General features: G+C 31.3%; 3 protein-coding genes across 3 annotated transcripts; all 3 read right to left on the bottom strand.

Annotated features, from left to right (window-relative positions):
- Window positions 1-915: 915 nt before the first annotated feature.
- On the bottom strand, window positions 916-3,374 carry LOC125219537 (thermospermine synthase ACL5-like). The gene is made up of 10 exons (XM_048121545.2): window positions 3,180-3,374; window positions 2,750-2,816; window positions 2,559-2,653; window positions 2,381-2,483; window positions 2,207-2,295; window positions 1,958-2,114; window positions 1,782-1,857; window positions 1,622-1,680; window positions 1,390-1,526; window positions 916-1,307 (listed from the first exon to the last, which is right to left on the bottom strand). The coding sequence occupies exons 1-10, from the start codon at window positions 3,284-3,286 to the stop codon at window positions 1,223-1,225; spliced, it is 975 nt and encodes a 324-aa protein (XP_047977502.1). The 5' UTR covers window positions 3,287-3,374; the 3' UTR covers window positions 916-1,222.
- Window positions 3,375-8,300: 4,926 nt separating this feature from the next.
- Window positions 8,301-9,966, bottom strand: LOC125219011 (uncharacterized). Its single transcript, XM_048120848.2, has one exon. The coding sequence runs from the start codon at window positions 9,515-9,517 to the stop codon at window positions 8,606-8,608; it is 912 nt and encodes a 303-aa protein (XP_047976805.1). The 5' UTR covers window positions 9,518-9,966; the 3' UTR covers window positions 8,301-8,605.
- Window positions 9,967-17,161: 7,195 nt separating this feature from the next.
- LOC125219151 (Sec14p-like phosphatidylinositol transfer family protein) lies at window positions 17,162-19,946 on the bottom strand. The gene is made up of 7 exons (XM_048121039.2): window positions 19,728-19,946; window positions 19,532-19,649; window positions 19,240-19,328; window positions 19,116-19,162; window positions 18,923-19,011; window positions 18,143-18,276; window positions 17,162-18,065 (listed from the first exon to the last, which is right to left on the bottom strand). Exons 1-7 carry the CDS (start codon window positions 19,827-19,829, stop codon window positions 17,385-17,387), a joined length of 1,260 nt encoding a protein of 419 aa, XP_047976996.1. The 5' UTR covers window positions 19,830-19,946; the 3' UTR covers window positions 17,162-17,384.
- Between the last annotated feature and the right edge of the window lie 598 nt (window positions 19,947-20,544).

Consider the following 20,544-nt stretch of genomic DNA (forward strand, 5'->3'; position numbering starts at 1 on the left):
AAGACAGAAAGAATAACTTTTACTATTAATAACAATTGTTACATAATAATGGTAAAGCGCTGAATTATAGATGAACTGATCACTGATTAAATGTCGTGAATAACGTGGAATGAAAAGAAACAATATTAATGATTCTACTTTAATCTTGTGCGCTCGTATGTCTTATATCAGAACAACTGAACAAGAACTGTGCACGTTTTTGCTCACGTTAATATCATTTTTTTAATTTGAATTCTTTAGTATATTGAATTGGGCACTTTATTCTTTCCCAACCTTCAATAATCGTATTTAAACGCGTTAAGGTAGAGAAATTTGAAGACCAAACCCACTTTCCACTCTTGTTTTAATTTTAGTTTCAATGCGTTCCTCGTGTTTAAGAATTAACCTGAACATTCTGAAACATTTCTTATAGCATAACTGCATCAGTGCACTACTATCAAATTTTTCACATATGATTTCTTAACTAAATTATGTACATAAATCTTACAAATTTTGTGAAATTTTATAAGCAAGATTTGATAGATATAATGATGATTGAATAATTTAATAATAATAATAATCATATTTGTAAATTGTAGTAGAGGGTTCGACCAAATATATATAATTAATAAAGCAAACTAGAAATCCTTATAATTATCTTATGAAAAAATATCGAGTAAAGTAGTGGAATATTCCATATTATGAACTAAATAATGCATGAAACAGGACAGTTGTCTTAGGATATCCTTTTTAATTCAATAACGTGAAGAGCATGTACTAAAGCAAGCTTTTAATTAATTTATTTTGCAGTGCTGTTTATCTATCTAATATGCTGCATAATTAGTAATCAAATTGCTATCCAGTCATCTGATAACTTGGCATATATTAATAAAGTATTATTCACTAATAAATAGTATAATAAAACAGCAATAGCAATAGAATAAAAATATATATGCATATATATCCGACCATTTCCAACATTCTGAAAATGGCTAAAGTAAAGAAAATTGTACATTATAAAGTAGCAAAACAACACTTATATAGTTGGCCATGACATGTATTCCACTTCCATTAATACTTATAGAGGAAGGAAACCAACAAGGAAACAAGGCATTAGGCCAAACATAATTTCTGTCAAACAACTACATAATCAAAGCAACATATCAAAAGTAGAAACCATCAATTCCCAAATTTCTTTAAAATTTTCTTTTCTTTTCTTTGCTCTCTTTTTCTTTCTCAGAGCTCAATGTTGCTTGCAAGCATTGCTCCCATGGCCATATATGAACCTCGCACTCCCTTCGGTGTAGATATGAGTCTCGTTGTCCAACCTATGATCGATAATCAATAATTAATAATTAAATAAAAACACATATAATAAATATGCACGTGATCAAGAATCCAACGACTCACGATTTTCTAACAGCTTTGCTCAAGGTAGAAGAGGAAGTGAATGTTTGGCCATCAAGATATCTGTTCTCCCCTTCAATCATCTGCTTGATCCTTTGGTCTAGCTCATCAGCATTCAGTGTGAAAGGGTTATCCGATGCCTATAATCACATATATTTATTTCAAAATTATTGTTGAATTGTTCATCACATAGAAATTGAACTAATTTGAATATTGATCAAAGTGCTGATTTTACCATGACCCATCCCCAAGTATCAGCATAAGATGGAATGTGAGCTGAGTAAGGTACAACATCTGCACATTAGAGAATAACAGTCATTATTAACAAATCAAACACATATACTATTAATTATGTATTATTGATTGCTAAATTGCTATATATCTCATCAACTTACACTTGAAGACCTGTCTCAGGGTGTTGAAGATGCAAGAAAACACCTCTGTATGGCTGAAAATCCCAGCTGGTCCTGCCTGAATTATTGAAAATAGTTTTATTGTTATTAATTAATTAATTAATCATCAAAATTACACAAGGAAACAAATGATAAGTGACAAAAATATAGTACTCCACCTGTGTGACAAAAATGCCACCCTGGCTAAGCCTAGGCTTAACTACTAATTCATAGAATGATTTGGTATAGAGTTGGTAGCATGGCCCTCCTTCAATTGGATCAGCCAAATCACCTATTATCACATCATACACCTCTTCCCTTCTTTCAAGTTCAGCCCTGATCATAATTATCATACACCAATAAATAAATTTATTTAAAATAAGAAATTAGAAAATAAATTTGATTCTTGCACATGGTATGGTAGCAACCTGGCATCATTGATAACGAGCTCCAATCTAGGATCATAAAAGGCTTCCTTGTTAACCAACAAGTGTGACTTGCAAAATTCTACCACTTCCTGCAATATTATGCACTATATTAGCACAAAATAGATTTTAATTAAAATTAATTAGATATGGGATGTTGATTAAGCAATTAATTACCTCATCAATGTCACACATTATGACCTTTTCCACTGTCTTGTGCCTCAGTATTTCTCTAGCAGTAGAGCCTTCACCTCCCCCCATTATGAAAATAGTTTTTGGACTGGAAATTTAAATTATTTATTAAATTAGATATCCATATATATAATGTAAATATATGGGAAGGTGAAAATATTACTTGGGATGATTTAGAAGTGCTGGATGGACAAGAGACTCATGATAGATGAACTCATCTATCTCAGCACTTTGAAGCTTTCCATCAATTACAAGAGCCTAAACCATATGAGATATAAGTCATGATATATAATATGTTATTTTATATTCATGAATTGAATCTCAATAAAATATTATAGGAGATTGATTTTATACCTTGCCAAAGGGCTTAGTGTCCAAGAGTTGAATGTCCTGGTATTGAGAGGCACCTGTGTGCAAAATACTGCATACATAAAAAGTAAATCAAAGTGTTATTTAATTACAAGATTCATGATTTTTTTTGCTCACTTGATCTTCTCTTTGTCTCAACTTTAGTAGACAGGATTTGGGGAAAGTTGTAGTTAAAAAGATTAATAAATCAATCAATTATTTTGTCTATATAAGTTGCAACTATAATAATATTTCACTGTAGTATTCTTTAAATAAGAACATCAACACATTTAATTAACTTCAAGTTTAGATAAAATTTTCCCCCGAGCATGATCAATTCTTCTTTCATGAAGATACTAAATTTACAAAATAATAATGCAATTGTATAGTGTTTGGTGATGTGAGATGAATATGAAAATGGTTGACATTTAATTACCTCTTAAGTGCAAAGCACCACCTCAAATTCTCCTCAATTTCTTCCTCATACCAGCAGCTCTTCCTCTGAGAGTTAGTCAAACCGTTTGAGATTGAAACATCACCCATTTTTCTAGACTTAATTTGATGTACAAATGGATGGAGGGATGTGTGTGTAGAGAGAGAGAGGAAGAGAGGGCTAGGATGATGAATATTGAGAAGTGGTAGTGATATATAAGTAAAGGAAAGTTGGGGGAAATCGAAAAGGATATGATGACTTAGGTTAGTAGGAGATGTTATGAAATTAGGGTGATTTCCCTCACACAACAAACCAAGAGACCACACAATCTTCATGGATTTTCGCAGCCTCCTATAACCAATTACAAAATTAAACAAAAACATAAAGGTTGTAGTCAAAGTTAAAAGAAATAAAAATAATAACTCGACTAATTCCAGCTCAAAATTCATACACTAAAATCCATCGAAATTTTAATATGCCAATAAAATTACAAAGTGCAATTGCATGTATGATCCGACAGTACAAGCATGTTACATAAAAGTACTGAAATATTATATTTATTATTCAGACTATATACTCCCTTTGTCCTGGTTAATGAAACGTTTTCTTTTCGACACAAGAATTTATATATGGACGTATTCATTTTTTAAAATGTGTCATTGAACGTTGTAAAAAGAAAAATAAGTAATTTAGTGGGATGGAGAGGAGAGGGTATACCATAATTAAATTAAAATATGTAGGTATCGAGGAAGGCGGCGAATGAGAAGGCGACACGTGGAGAGCAGGATATGGACAAAGTGGGCATGATGAAGGTAATACAGTGTGTTGTGCTACACCATGATGCACTTAAACAAGAAAAAAGGTTAAAAGATGATGATTGAATTGAGTGACAATAAACCCTAATTTAGGGTGTTTATTTATCTTGAGAAACTGGACCAAAATCGAAATCTTGGTTGGGAAATGCAGTTAGAATAGAAAGAGAGGGAGAGAGAGAGGCGTGCAGTGGATTTCATGATTCAAAGATGAATGGCGTGCTAAGCCAGGCGCACTCAATCATCATCGTCACCATCGCAACATCAATTCTCTCCCCCAACCCCTCATAATAATATCTACCAAACTTCATTTTTATTCAACAGTTTCTAAACATGTCCCTGCCTTGACACTATATTGCTTCTAGATTCATTTTATCACGCCTCAATATTTATAAATCAAAACTAGTACTACTAACTTTTAATTTTGAACCACACAAATATTGATGTAAAAATTGATAGAATGGAAATAGAGAAAAAATGATTGAAGTATTAGTAATGGAAAATGAGACTCAAAATGAAAACAACAATACTATCTTGTCCTATGGTAGATGTCGCACTTGAGAAAAGGAAATAACATATGATTTTAAGAGATAAAATATATTTAAATATATTGATGTGAGAGAGAAAAATATAATTTAGAAAATGGGATTGATATATAAATAGTGATTTACTGTTTCTTTAGAAAAAAAATAAATATGACATTTTTTTTAAGACAATAAAAAAAAGTAGGAGTATAACTCATTTACACTCATATGTGTTTTAACTAAACAATGATCACTAGTCTGTTTTCTTTTGTCAAAAAATATTTTTGTTTCTTTTTATATTATTTTTTTAGTACTAGTAGTACTATTTAATTTGCTATTTAACTCATCAAACATTTAATTCTTGTGACAAATGAAACGGACTGATGAAGGCAGTATATATTCATATTGAATATTTTAAAATTCTTTGTCTGTTTACGCAATCATACATGATGATGTGCTTGCATGGATAATAATAAGATCCACATATTTTATTTCTCCCTGCTAGATTTGATTGGCCACATGTCAATTGATGATGCTGCACTCTTTAGGGGTGTGTGGGACTCCATAGGGCCATGAGCATGGCTTATAATGTATGATGTCAATTTTGCATCAGCATGATGGTGTGGGTGTTATAAGATGGAGCTAGCATGCATGGAACATATAATAGCAATAAATAATGTGTGTTTTTTAGGAGGGGGGAAATGAATATAAATGGTGTGTGATGATGGAGTTACCTAACTAATGTGTTGAGAATCATGATGTTCCAACATATCTCATAGAATCAAATCTTCCTGGGAGATAGGAATGCCAATTCGACTCCTGCATGTGTTGGACTTATCCTTTTAGTTTAGTTTTTTTGAAAAATATTGGACTTATCCTCATCCTATGACTAATTTCAAAATTGACTCAGCAAAATGGATTTTGATTTAACATTCGACAAGGTTATAAAATAAGTGTACTCCCAATATACAAGCTTAAGTAGAGGAACTTTTGAAAATATTCCAATAGGTTTGTTGAACATTATCTTGATTATTTATGTAGTGATATGTGACGGATTATTTATAAAGTACTATTAACAAGTATTTTAGTGCATTACTGATTAATTCTTCTCTCTTAAAAACAACTCGCACTTTCCCAATTAAATCAACAACCAAACTTTTACCAAACACTAAACTTATTCTTGTTATTTCAGGAAACAACTAAATGTTACTCCTATATTAAAATTTATCATGATTCTTTTATGTACCTAAACTTTACGTTTAATGTTTAGTAAACTTTTTATTACAAATTTAATATATAAATAAATTATGTCATTACGTATGTTTTTTTAATATACTAAAATTATAAAAATATTTTTTTATTATGTTGGATTGGGCTATAGATGTAAGTATAAATTATAGTAGTACTATATGAATCATCATCTCTTTAGGTTTTGGGAAGCTGCCAAGATATTGGGCAACTTAGTGGACATAATTATACAATTTTCAGAACAATATCTTAATAGTTATGCAATATGACCCCAATTTTCAGTCCCCGCCTCCCCGGTTTAATATTACTAAAATTAATAATAACTGAAATGGAAAAACAAATTTAATTATATAAAAATTTCGACAACCTATGGGCTTATATAGTAGTACCTGTTTTCACAACAAATTTGTGAAGAGTTCATTTGTATAAGAAGAAGACAATGAAAATGCATAACCCTACCAATCGGTTATTTCACTTTTCAACATACTTGCAAATTTCTTCGTGTATGTTCCAAGATTAATTAGCTTATTTTATTTTCAGTAAAAGATTAGTCTTTATTTTATCTCCTATTTTATTATGTTTTTTCTCTATTTAAATCACAAAACATTATTTTGTTAAGTTCACTAAAAAGGGAGAGAGAAAAATGCATATAAAGTGGGGCTATACATGGCCACATGGGTAAAGTGGACATCAACTAATTTTGTTAAAAAAGCGGTTATATTGAGAAAATTGAGGATAACTTTTTAAAAAATTGTTATCCTTTTAGTAGTAGTAGTAGTTTTTTAAAGTGAGGCAACAACCGTATATTATCAAATTCGTTGCTTTCGAAATTTAAAAGGAAGCCCTACCTAATAACTACTAGTAATAAATTGCACATTACTTCAATACACCCGTATCCATTGTGATTGCCTTCCCACTTCACATTATTTTCCACTCCAAGGCCCACTTTAATTGAATCAATATTTAGCCCATTTTACACTTCAGGAGCCCGTGGTTCTTTTGAGTTTTCAATTAGCTTTATTGAAGCATTTACAAGCATTGAAAAATCATATAGTACTACGTATCAACTAGAAATTGATATGGATAAGGCGTTAAATGGGATAAATTAGTTTATCTATGGGTAATCAGTTTCTTTGAGAAAAAATATAGAGGCCATGTTTGGTTGGCGGGAAAGTAAAGTTGATAAGGAAAATAATTTCTGGGAAAATGAATCCCGGGAATATGATTCCTAGTTACTTTACTTTCCTGTGTTTGGACAATATCAAGATTTTAAATTTATATTTAATTTAAACACCAAACTAAAAATATACTGTACTTATTATTTTTTTATTTATAAAAAATATAATATTGTAAATTTTTTAATAAATTTTTAATTTTAAATAATAAGTATTATATTATTATTTTATTATTACGATGGATTGTTTAAATATGGATTATCCATCATGATATATGCTAATATAATGATAGTTACATGGAATATTATACTCATTTATTATAATAATAAATATACTAATAATTATAATATTTACAGATATTATACTTGAATAAATTTTATAAATTAAAATTGCACTATGACTTTATTGATTAATTATTAACTTATAAAATATAATAATTTTTATTTATTATATAATTTATATCATATAATTATATTTTAATTATTTATTATTAATTATTAATAAATTATTAATTACTATTATGAATTATTATAAAATATAGTTATAATTACGATAATTTTAATTATAGTTATTTATTATAAAGAAATTAAGTATGATTTATAAGTTTAAAATATTTTAAAATATTGTAATTAATAATAATAATAATAATAATAATAATAATAATATATTGCTTAAATATGTAAGAATCCTAAAACTGGAAAAAAGAATACCTGAGAAAAGTTAGGATTCAGAATCTTGGAAAATTGTACAACTTTCCTTGTTCTCGGATTCTGATTACTCAGTTTGATTAAAAACTGAAACAAACACAGGAATTTAAAATTTAAGGAATCAGATTACTTTCCCAAACAGAATCCTAACAATCAAACATGGCCAGAAGGGAAGAGTGTAAGATATAGTGTTATTTCTTTATTTTTAATCATAATCAAATATATTTATAATATAATGTATCAAATCTAAATTCTCCTTCAAAACACAATTGATATACATGAAATTTCAATAAATGTAAGTACTAAGTAATACTCCCTTTAGTAGGTGAAATACTTTTGACAAAATGATATGAAAATACTGTGTTTGACTTGACATTCTTGGCAAATAATTAGCACTTTGCACATACATGAAAATGACTTGACACTTATTCAAATTCACAGTAAAGCAATAGAAACAAAATATTCATCGGTTTTGTATTTCCTTTTAACTTTCTATTCTTTTTAGATCAGACTTTTCTATGTCAAGTATTCAAAATCCATACACATTGACGATAACATTGTTGGTTTATTGCGAAATCAACAAGATAGAAAATGGATAAAATGCATTCTACATTAGCAAGAGATAAAAGAGAAAAATTGGCAAAGTACTCACTAGGTGTAAAAACATCAAAAGGCAAATGTGGCTAATAAATTGTACTAGTAGTACACATATTAATGTAGCATAGTCAAAAAGGCATCACAATTGCCATCAAGAACATGGCCCATAATCAAGTTCTTGAATTCTCAAGTATCAAGAATTGTATCAATCCTCCAATAAATAATTCAAGACATACCCTAAATCAACCTAGTACTGTATTGTCCAATTTCATGATCATGCTAGAATTTCTATACACAGAAGAACTCATCAATAGACCTCAAAGAATCACCACAGGCTTTGGAAAAAATACTAAAACCAGCAAAAGTTCAATCTTTATTCCAAGCATACAAGAAAACTGAGAAGCCAAGACCTGGCATATTAGGCTCCCTCAAACTCTCCGAACAGCTCCAAGAAAAGGCCGGTGAGTCGCACATTGAAGGGCTCCCGGTGCTCCACATCTTTTCCGCGGACAAACTGCTATGGAACATGAACACAGCATTGCCAAGGCTCGGGCCGAACAGCCAGTTGTGCACATCCCAAAACACCTCCACCGGCAAGCCATCAACAAAGATGGTGTGGTTCCCGCGAAACTTCCACTGCAGATGCTTCACTTGCATAACCGTTTTCGCATCAACACGAACCAAGAGGGACGGATCGTCGCTGCAGCTAGCGTCGCACTCGATCTTGAGGTCATGAATCTGGCCATTGTCTGAGAATTGTGCCTTTGTGCCAAAAACCCTTTTTCCAGAAATGTGCTCCTTTTTTGAAATGAAAATGGCACTTGAAAGTGAAGCAACTGCTCCAGTTTTCTTGAGTGCTTCCCTCCTCATATCCCCAACTAGCAAAACCATATCCCCTTTCCACACAACTGCAATGTAGTAGCCCTGCACCGGCTCCGGCCCGGGCCCGAATTTTGCCATGGAAAGATCCCAAAATATCTCAATTTTACTGGAATTCACTTCTAGATTCTTGGATCCTTTCCTCTTTGAAAACAGAGAGGGCTTCACATCTACTTTGCATAAGCATTGATGAAATGCATCATCTATCTCAACACTCAGGCATTGCCCCATTAAATTCTTGCTCCAAACAATACTAATCAGACAAGATTTGCCAAAGAACTTACATCTATACACGCACGTGACAGAATTCTGAGAGGGTTTAGTCCCACTCACACTAGAACAAGAAGCATCAGCAACCTGAACTCCATTCTCCCCAAAACAAGAAGGAAAATCCCTCATTTTTCCCTTTCTCCCCACTAGATTCAATAAAAGACTAGATCTTTCCACAAACTACTCAACAAAAATCCAATCTTTACACAGAAAAAAGCAGGAAAATCGAGAAGGGGTTACAAACATACCAAGATTGAATCTTTATGAGGTGAATCCAGGAACCCACTTCTGCTTCGTGTTGAATTCAAATTTTAGGGATGAAGATTCAACTTTTATTTTTGGTGTGGGCCTTTTAAGGTTGGAGGAAGCAACTGTTTTAAGGTAAGGACAAAGGGAGTTGCAGATTGAGGGCAAATTTTTAGGGGCTGTAAGAAAGGAGAGGACTAGAATCACGGTTTAGAGATTTTTCTTGTTTTCTTGCTAATAGTAAGAGGAGAATATTTGAATTATCGCAATCGACTTTGCTTGAATTTGAAGAGAAAATAATAGTCACATGCTAAAGTGCTGGAATTGTCTGCAATGGAATATTTAAAAAATTGAAGAATTCAATTCAATTAGACAGGAAAGAAATCATAAATATTTGAGAAATTCAAAACAGGAAAGATTCCTCTGTCGTCTTCTTTTTTAACCAATATAGTTTGGCAGATTCACTCTAAAAAGTAGTTTTGGTGGTGTGCAATGTGCATTCCATTCACGGTTAAAAATAAAATTTCATATTTCTTTCATATGTTATATTGTGAGATTTTAATTTTACTTATTGATTGTGCTAAGATAAACTTTTACTATTAGTACCATTTTTTTAGTACAATTAATATACTGTTGAGTTTATGAATTGATTGAGAGGAGAGGTTACTTTTAGTTGGACAATTAGACACAGAGAGAGAGGCTAGATTTGAAATGTGCCTTCAGTTTGTTTTTTAATCATGGCTAATATTTATTGTTATCCTAAGTGGTGTGAAGCAGTTACTCTTTCATTTTATGTTAACTGATGAAGTCTAAATAAATTATCTTCATTTAGATACTTCTTTGGATTCTGCTACTAAAAAAAAAATTAATTTTCAATATATAAAATTTATCAACTACGTAATAGTATTTTTTTACTATAGCATGCAAGTTGTATAACTCAACTAAAATTTAAAGTATTTTGTTAAAGTGCATCAATAGACAAATACATTATGTTTCAATAACATATAAAAACAGTGATTAATAAAATTGGTAGTACAAATTGAAAACGCGTCATAATTAGCACTAGCATTAATTACTTAATTAAAAACATTACAGCCAGAATATGGTAGAGTTATGGAATATTCTATTAGGTGTTTTTAATTAGAAATTTCATATGGGGTAGTAATGTTTTGGAGTATCATTTTGGTCATGTCTTTTATCAAAATTAATCTTTATTTATTAATAATAAATTTCCTTCTAATAAAGTTGGTTCGATATTAAAATTTGTGTAGTTCATTATTATTTTTCGTGGACCTGATTTGGTATGCATATCCTTGAAATTTAATATATTATAAATATAAATTATATTTTTGAATAAAATAATATGGGTAGGTTATTTGTAAAGAAATGGAGAGATACTTTTGGTTTTGGTTTGAGCAGGCGTAATTAAATGGTGGGGTTGCTAGAATTATTGGTTATGTGAAAAACTAGGCCTTTTGTGACATGGTTGGGAGTAATTAATGCGTGCACCCAACAAAATTATGCTAACATATTACCCATAATAACTTTTCCCCTTAGTGGGATCCAAGAAAAATGAGTAATCATTTCTGTTTCCAAAACATTTTTTTTTTTCAAATTAACTTACACACTTGTGCCAGTCAAAAAACTGTATAATCATAAAATAACAGGTATCTACTATGTTAAAAATAAATTAAAACCTTAAAATATAATAGAAATATTTAAAAAAGAATAGTGTTATTTAGTCACAACTTGATTTGATATAGTTTTGATTTATATAAAAATCGATCCACTTGTTAGAGCATCTCCAAGGGGAGAGGTAAATGAAGAGGTCAACTAATATAACTATCATATTTACCTTTTCTTCATAAAAAATCATTTTCTAAGGGGAAAGATATTTGAAAAGGTATTATACATTTTTCCATTTTGAAGAGGTATCTTTACCTCCCATCAATGGAGAGGTAAAATCTTATAACCACTATATTTGGCTTCTTTTCATGAAAAAACCCTTCTCCAAAGGAGAAAGTATTTGAGAATGTATTACACTTTATGTTTTTTAGTGCATTTTATACTATTATTTTATATTTACCAAATCATTTACCTTTCTACATACCCTTTTCCTTTGGAGTATGTTTCTTTTTAGAATAGTATATTTCACCTTTTAAGAAGGTATATAGATGATATACCTTTTTTGTATACCTTCTACTCTTGGAGATGCTCTTAGTGGTTTAGTAAAAACAATTAACTTGAAAATACAAGTATAAACGACTTATAATTAAAGTATTAAAAATATTACAGTAGAAAATTGTAAAAAACAATATTATATTAATTAAAGTGTTATCTACTTATTGAAATACTCCATCCATCCTAGTTTTATAGTCACATTTTGCCATAAAAGTCTGTCTCACATTTAGAGTCACATTTATTTTTCATATTTGGTCATACAACTTTATCCCATTATTCATCAAAATGTCATTATGTACATTAAAATAAACTAAAACAAAAATAAAAAGTCAAAAAGGGATTCACCTTCAACTAATTCACTTCATTTATTACACACTCCACCATCTCACTTCATTAATTACATACTCTACCAATTTCTTAAAACTCGTGCCATGGTCAACCATATATATTACGGCGGCATAGATTTCTACTCCGTTTTCAAAATATTACAATGGAAAATTGTAGGCCGATTAGTTATGTAAATGGAGTATATACCGCTCCTTTTTACTATATCAAATTTAATAAATTGATAACTGTTTTTACTCTTTTTCAGTGTTTAGGTGGTTCACATATATAGAAAATTAATAAACCCACACCACGTACTTATTATTCCTTGTTAGCTAATTCTATCCAACAACTCAGCATATCATGCACAAAAATACAATAATTCACATATAGCATTTTCAAATCTATGTTAATTTGGTTTCTTTAGTTTTATCATGCGTGTGGGTTATTGGTGTTGCTTGATTGTATCTTATAGTATGATGTTAGGTTGTTCCCTTTAATTTTTTTTGGATTGAAAGCATTTTTGTTTCTATATAATAAAAAGGATGAATAAAACCAAATGGAGTATTTCATAGGTTGCATTCAACCAACTAATTAAGTTTTTTGCTGATGTGACCGCGCTTACAAAAAGCCAAATTTAACAAGAAAATTTTCAAAGGTAAAAAGGTGTGCTATACATGTGACAAAACGAGCCTACTAGATGGAATAATATCTTGGATTTATATAATCAACCAGAACACCCCACTTCTCCAAAATCACATTCATTTTATTTTATGCAATTATGCAATTTGGGATGTATTATACTATAACTTATTTTGTTACGAATTTTGTAGAAATTTACATGTGCTTGGTAATAAATAAATGAGGGTCCAACTCAACTTCATAGTTTTCTACATGTGACTGATTCATTGTATTATATTTTTTCTTAATATATACATGTGAAAATAAATAAATAAAATTATTCAGAAAAAGATGTATTGCCCATGTCAATGATATTAAAGTATGTAATATAAGTATAGAGAAAAAATGTAAACATATAACATCCCAAGTAATTGATTATCTAAAAAATTATGGGCAGCGAAGAAAAGTGTATGTAATGAAAGCTGTCGTGCAATTAAAGCAAGTAGCTTTACAGCTCTTTATCCTTTTAATCCTCTAAATCTTTTTCTTCAATTTTTCATTGTTGAACATATGAATTTATTACATAATATATTTAAGGGTGTCTCCATTTTGGGTCTATAAAGAAATATCAGCATCATAGTACCACATTTACACGGAGTTCGATTTGATGATTAAAATTTTTGGGATATTGGCATCTAATACCATAAAACTTTTAAAAAATTGAGTTTTTCCTACGAACTTTAAAATTGACAATAATATCACGAACTTTACCCTATGTTTGTTTTTTTCCCACGAATAAAAAAATTTATGTTATTTTAATAGATTGAAGAATAATTTTGGAGGGTGTGTTTCAATAAAAACTATCTTCAAATATTCCTAAATTTAATAATATTGTTTGATTAGATAGGTATAGTCAAATATGTAGTTTTGGGATAATAATAATAATAATAATAATAATAATAATAATAATAATAATAATAATAATAATAATAATAATAATAATAATAATAATAATAGTATGTCTTAATTAATCTTAGCTTATAATCATAAAAAAATTAATACTCCCTTTGTTCCATTATAAACGAGATAATTCTATTTTGCACTCGTTTTAATGAAATGATAGTATAAAATAGTTTAAGTGAAGAGTACGTAAAATAAAAAAGAATAATATAGAAAATATGCTTCTTAACATTATTCAATAGCAAAAAAGAATCATTTTATAGAGTATTATTTGGTTCAAAATTAGTGTAAAAATGAAACGTCTCGCTTTGCTTATCGTTGGACGGAGGAAGTACAACTATATTATCTATTCCAACAACCATTGAATAGCAAAAAAGAAGACTTCAAAGGAGACTTGCTACTTGTGCCACATACGACCGAGTCCAAACTCTGCTAAATTAATGAGTACTTTTTTGACAAGGTGGGGTCTATCAAAAGACCATTCAAATGACTGGCAAATTTAAACATTGACATTCCACGTAAACTTATTACAACGTGAGCTAGTAATGCAGCTACTGGCGGATCCAGGATTCATAAACGGAGGGAGCGAAATATATATTAGTAGGATGGTTTAAGGCTAAAATTATAAATTTTTTTCAATTTTCGGAGCGACATTGGGACATATGGAGGGGGGACATGGTAATTTTACGTCCGGATAAGAGGAAATTAGTTGTACGGAGGGGACGACCACTCCCTCCTGCCCCCTCTAGATCCACCACTGAATGTAGCCAGTATAAAAAATAGTACTAAGAATCAATAAATACAAATATGGACATTCTATTAAATTTTTTAAAGAGTTGAATAAATACAAATATGGACATTCTATCAAATTTTTAAGTGAGTGGCTTTAAATTGGGCCAATGATAAGTCCAAAATCGCATTATTATGGGCCATGGTTCTAGATAATTAAATCAGCCCATGACTATTAAATTGAGATCTGATCCAACCCAAAATGAAACAATTGTTAATCCAAATTCCATTTTAATCCATGAAATAAAGGAAGTGTCTGAATAAAATTAAAACAATGCTACTTTTTGTACTTTATATATATTATTAGATTAATATATTTATCAAGAAATCGGTGGAAAATAATATCTCCTATCACTAAATCCCTAAGCATAGGTATAGCTTGTGGTTTGTAATCTATAACCTCACAAATTGGCTATAATATGTCCAAAACAATAGCATTCCAACTAGAGATCCTGTGATTAATTGGACCTACATAGTTAAATCAGCATAGTAGTTAATATCAGTGAGGTCACGAGAAAGTAATAAAGACAAATTAGAGAATGTAGAACTAGTACCAACTAATAATTAATTGAATATAATTCAGTCCATATTCATAGGTCTTTACCCATCTCAACTTATTAGCTCTGTAACATATAGAATTAATTAACAAACACACAGATTCAATGAACATGAGATGAATGAATACACACAAAATGTTCACTCGTAGTGGGATTCAAACCCAAGTGCAAAAATTGATCTTGTAAGAAAATTCATCCATCATATATATACTTCTATTACTAAAGTATTTAAAATCATCGCCATCCCTCACCAATATTACATTATACTTTAGCCATTCAAAATGACAACTAATTAAGAACTATCGTTATCCATCGATCACGAAGATCAATGGTGGATATATCTCCTTATTGGATAAGTTCAGCACCATGATTTGAATCCTAATTAAGGATTGAAAATTTCATTCAATTATCATTTTTAATGTGCAATTAATTTCACAATGAAGGATGTAACTTTTGGTGCTACCATTGTTAAATTTTTAGTGTTCTTAGTTTTCACCATAAAAAGGAGTAGTAGTTTTTACATTAATTTACGCATATATAAATGTTCTTTTCTTATTTTTAGTATGCTAGTACAGTATACATTTGCTAAATCCGTTCAATACTTGAGTAATTTGATGCACTAAAAAATGAAATATACATAGAGAATGCAAAAGATTCATTTTTAGGAACTAGTACTAAATTTCACAACGGATTCGAATATTATATGTCAAAGCTTCTAAAATAAGAAGGAAATTAGTTATATTTTCATTTTTAATACTACTCCGCATATATAAAAATAGACGTATACTACATCTAGTAAAGGGTATAGATTTAGTTGGAATCTAACCACTTAATTTTCCATGTCACTTTCAAGATTAACAATACTGTTGAGTCTGTCTGCCTCATTACAAAACAAACCACAAACACCAAATTTCAAACCAGAGATTGTACAAAAAATAATCTATGACAGTTTGACATTTCTCCAGTGATTAATAACTCTTAGAAATAAGCGAAGAAATACCACTTTTTTCACAAAATGAATAAAGAAACACAAATTACCAGAAGAAGTTTTGTCCATATCAAATTAACCACAAACTAAAATACAAACCAATATCTCACAGCAGTGGAGAAAAATACACAAGATTTAATCAACTAAAAGTGCCTTGATTGGTTAAGGACAAATATATAAGTTACAAAACTGCATTTTCTCTATTGTGTGCAAGTGTGTGTATTCTAGTGTGCTTTGCAAATTTTTGTGTGTAACAATTTCAGTTCCCTATATGGTTTATACTTTATAATAATATGAAAATATTAATCTGTTGGATTTTGACTTTTGCTTACAAACAGCAAAAAAGACACATTTATTCCTACCAAATACCCTGCCATTGTTAAAACCAACAATTTTTATTAAAGTATTAATCACCACCACATACTACAATAACAAGCTTACAAGAAGATGAGTTTCAAACTTAAGGTCAAATTTTTAGTTATTCAAACTATATATAATTAACTCTAGTAATTACAGGTACTCCATGGATAGTACATATACCATAATTTTATAAAAAAAATCACCATTATTATTTTTCAAATGGGAAAATTAAAGCACGAATATAAGTTTTTATATATAAAGTTTGGAGATGGTTTGTATCATTATACGTCATAATCATATAGTAGTATAATTAAATATGTATGGAGGTTAATTTAATTAGTTCCAAAAATATAAAATCATATTTCAAACATTGGAACATTAATTTCTTTAAAGAAAATGGTGGTTCTTTTTTTTTTTTTTCAATAATGTTAAGACGAGATAACGATTGATCTTGAAGTCTCCGGAATCAACATTTTGTTTCTTGCATTTTGTCCAAAAGAAAAAGGGAAAAAACAAAAAACATAATATACGATGAAAATGAGGTATGGAAAAATTTTATATTACAAATATCATTGATATCACAAACTCAACCCATTAGGGCAAGTACACGTCGAAAAAAATCACAGTATTAATAAATTAAACATAGGGAAAAAATAAATAAAGTGAGAACATTTATGTGTTCACCGTTTCGACCACGATTTCATATTTCAACGCTGTCTTTTTTTTCCCAATTGCTCAAATCAAGTGTAGCACTAGAGCGACATTAATATTTATTGCACGACATTTCACATCCCACATTGCACGCAGTCTTTTCTTTACACATTTTTTGACACGAAAATAGTGTACTATGCAATAACATTTCCTTTTGATCTTCCAAGATTTAGGTAAAACAATATTCAATAAATGAGGTAAGAAACCTTTTGGGGTTAATTGAAGATTCTAGTATGTACTATTTTCCTTGATAGAAACTTCAAAACCTTTGCGACATCGAGATGTGTCGGTTGCGCCTGAGTTGAGGCGAAACGATCGAGATGAGGCCGCCAAGAGGGGGCCTCATCTTCGATCTGTAGATCATCTCATCATAAGGCCTTCGGTAGAACTTTAGGAACGGGGTGAACGAATCACGGGACTTCTCAACCCGGCTCGGTTGGGAGTCCCTTCGGAAAAACAGGGCCGGCGATTTCAGGAACGAAGGGTTTGGAGTCCTCGGATGGCGGATCGTGGCCGGGTCAAAGTCCAATTTCTGAGTCCTCTGCGGCATTGGCGTCGACGGGAACATGCCCTTCCTACCCACGTCGAAGCTGCCGTGTGGCCCTCTCGCAACCGGCGAAGCAAAGGAGTACGACCTAGCGTTGAGCGGTGAGATGGCGGGACCCGAGAATGCCACGGGGTGGTTCGCGGGGCCCACCTTGGACACGGACGTGTCCCCAAAAGACAGGTACCAAGGCTTCAACGAGTCGAGATGGTGCGAGACGGTGAACGAGAACCGAGAGGAGGAGCACGAGCCGAGCTTGGCCGCGGTCGAGGGATCGAACCGGAGGGAGGCCGCGCGCGGGTAGCAACTCAAGTCGTTGAATTCGATCGATTCCTCAAAGTCGAGGGACGACACTATCGCGGTCGACGACGACAGCTCGACGAACGGCTTCACACCCTACGTGACAATCACATTACAATCATTAACTACCATTTCACTATTAACAAAATTATCCACAAATTAACCACACATACCTTCCAAAGATAGGAAAACAGAGTAGGAGGATCAATAACAAATGCCTTGTGAAGGCGGCCAGGATATTGATCACCAAGAATCTTTAATGTTGCTAGTAACATGTTCATAAAAGAAGAGGCTGACCTGAAAAAGCCTGCAATAATACATACACATTAGTCAACAAGAATATTAACAAACTCCCAAAAATCCAATAATCATGTTACTCTACTAAAAATTTAAAGAAGGTCAAGAGAAATTCAAATCGCTGTTGGGTGATTGGATCATTCTGACATATAGGTAAAGAGAATAACATCACTTTTTAGTAAAAAAATAATCAACTCCCAGAAATACCCCTATTCACCCCAAGCGTGACCGTGACACCACAGGGGCACTCCAGGCAATTTCTGAAAAAGTTTCAGACATCATATGCCTGCTTTCCGACATAATATCAACTGCTGCTAATGTGAATTTTAACATTAATTATAATAATTAGGCGTGACATGGGAAATTAAATCATGTTATTAATTTTAGCATAAAGTGTGTGTTAAAGGGTATTTTCAGAGTGATTTTGAAGTGGTTGTGGAATCCCCAGGCATATAGGAATATGCACATTCATTGCTGCTCCCAACTCTGGATAAAAGCTGTGTTTCTGATTTGGTATGACAGAGTATGTGTTGATAACTTTAAATACTTTCATTTTTCCACCAAATTATTTTTATTCTCAATCTATCTATATATATTATATACATACACATACATATAACTTTTTTTTAAAAAAGGAGTTGTAATAAGAGACTTACTGGCATCAAAGAGGAGAACAAATTGGTCAACATTTTTTGCCATAGTTTGAATTGCAACTTCCAGTGTGAACACAAGCAACCTTGTAAACCTATATTCATAAAAAAAATAAAAATAAAATTATCAGTCCACTAATTAAGCATGAAAAATCATTTAGGGGACAATTAAAATCCAAGGTGTTGGTGATCAACTCACAGTTTTTGAGAATGGAATTTCTGGTAATCCTGCTTGATTCGAAATATCTGAAATTTGAGCAACATATACATTAAATTTGCATAAAGAAATTAATACTAATATAAAAAAAAAAAAAAAAAATTACCACAACAGGTCTTAATTCATCGTCGTTGCCAGCAACATAAGCTACTCCCTCAGCGAGCTCAGCAGAGAACTCATCAGCCATCAAATTATCTACAAAAATAAAAATAAAAAGTTACATTAAAATCAGTGATAATTAAAAAATAAAAAAAAATATTGGTGCTTATCCAATTTTTCGCTTTATTGCATGCTACAAACAAACTTTCAAAATACCAAAACCAAAAAAAAAAGCAAGATTCTGAATTCAAACTAGCAAACAAAAAGAAAAAAAAAGGGGAGAGAGAAAAAAAAAAGACCAGTTCCAATGGAGTCTCTCCAAGCAAGACAAGCTCTAATCTGCTTCGCCGCTTTCTTCACATTATCTCCTTTCGCCTTCAAAAATCTCTCCACGCAAGCATTGTTGCAGAACTTCTCCTGCAAATTAAACACACACATTGCCTCAATTTCTCTAAAAACACGCAGTGGGAGGTGCTAGTGTGTGTGATTGCAAACCTGCTTGATGGTGAGCGGGGCTTGTTTCTTGAGAAGCTCAACCACGGATTGAACTCTCTGTTTCTCCCTCTGCGCTTGGCTGCTGCTGTCCTTCCTTCCCATGATTGTTTTTTTTTGTGGAATTATCAAGAAAACACAGAGATCCTACTCTTCTTCTTCACGCAACCATTTCAAAACACGGACTGTGTTTCTTTTGCACCTAGTGAGTGTGAGAGATGTGAGAGCGATGGGAAAAAGAGCCCGTATTTATAGCCGTGTGACGGAGGCCGTTAAGTGTAACGGAAAATGTTGGATTTCCGGTTTTGCCCCTCTAATTATTACCACACTCATTGTGTTTGTGTTATGGCAAAAATCAGCAGCCAACGGGTTTCGTACTTTTCCTTTTCTGTCCATTTTTTTTTGCTTTTTTCTTTTCCTTTTAATTACAAATTTTAAATTTCATTCTTCACAAAAAAAATAAAGAAGTTGACTTTGAAGAGGTGGTTACCAAATTTGTTTCTATAAAATGGTATGTGACTCATTATAAATACGTAATAAATTCATTTAATTTATAAAAAAATGCATTGGGTGAAATGATATAGTAATATGATCCTTGTCAAAGATAGAAGGCAGCATATAAAATTTTGTGATGACTATCGTGTCCTTTTATGAGTTCAAATTTACATTATTTTGATAGATTGATTTATTGTTTGTGATTTATGAAAAAATAATAAATATTTAGATCGACCCGCCACCAGTGAAATGACCTGATAATTATCTTAAAAGTAAAATACAATTATGATATAGGAGGCAATTTAATTATAGCCACAAATATACA

The sequence above is a fragment of the Salvia hispanica genome, chromosome 1 (genome assembly GCF_029641045.1).
Source record: "Salvia hispanica isolate PSC_SH4W2 chromosome 1, Shi_PSC_v1, whole genome shotgun sequence".
NCBI lineage: Eukaryota > Viridiplantae > Streptophyta > Magnoliopsida > Lamiales > Lamiaceae > Salvia > Salvia hispanica.

What these genes read in the sequence shown, in the direction of transcription:
- LOC125219537 (XM_048121545.2), bottom strand. Translation starts at nt 3,286, where the DNA reads ATGGGTGATGTTTCAATCTCAAACGGTTTGACTAACTCTCAGAGGAAG. An exon ending in ACACTAAGCCCTTTGGCAAG is followed by an intron (nt 2,654 to 2,749) that starts GTATAAAATCAA and finishes CATATGGTTTAG; the next exon opens with GCTCTTGTAATTGATGGAAA. An exon ending in ATACTTGGGGATGGGTCATG is followed by an intron (nt 1,527 to 1,621) that starts GTAAAATCAGCA and finishes ATGTGATTATAG; the next exon opens with GCATCGGATAACCCTTTCAC.
- LOC125219011 (XM_048120848.2), bottom strand. Translation starts at nt 9,517, where the DNA reads ATGAGGGATTTTCCTTCTTGTTTTGGGGAGAATGGAGTTCAGGTTGCT.
- LOC125219151 (XM_048121039.2), bottom strand. Translation starts at nt 19,829, where the DNA reads ATGGGAAGGAAGGACAGCAGCAGCCAAGCGCAGAGGGAGAAACAGAGA. An exon ending in CCCCGCTCACCATCAAGCAG is followed by an intron (nt 19,650 to 19,727) that starts GTTTGCAATCAC and finishes TTTAATTTGCAG; the next exon opens with GAGAAGTTCTGCAACAATGC. An exon ending in ATGAATTAAGACCTGTTGTG is followed by an intron (nt 19,163 to 19,239) that starts GTAATTTTTTTT and finishes CTCAAATTTCAG; the next exon opens with ATATTTCGAATCAAGCAGGA.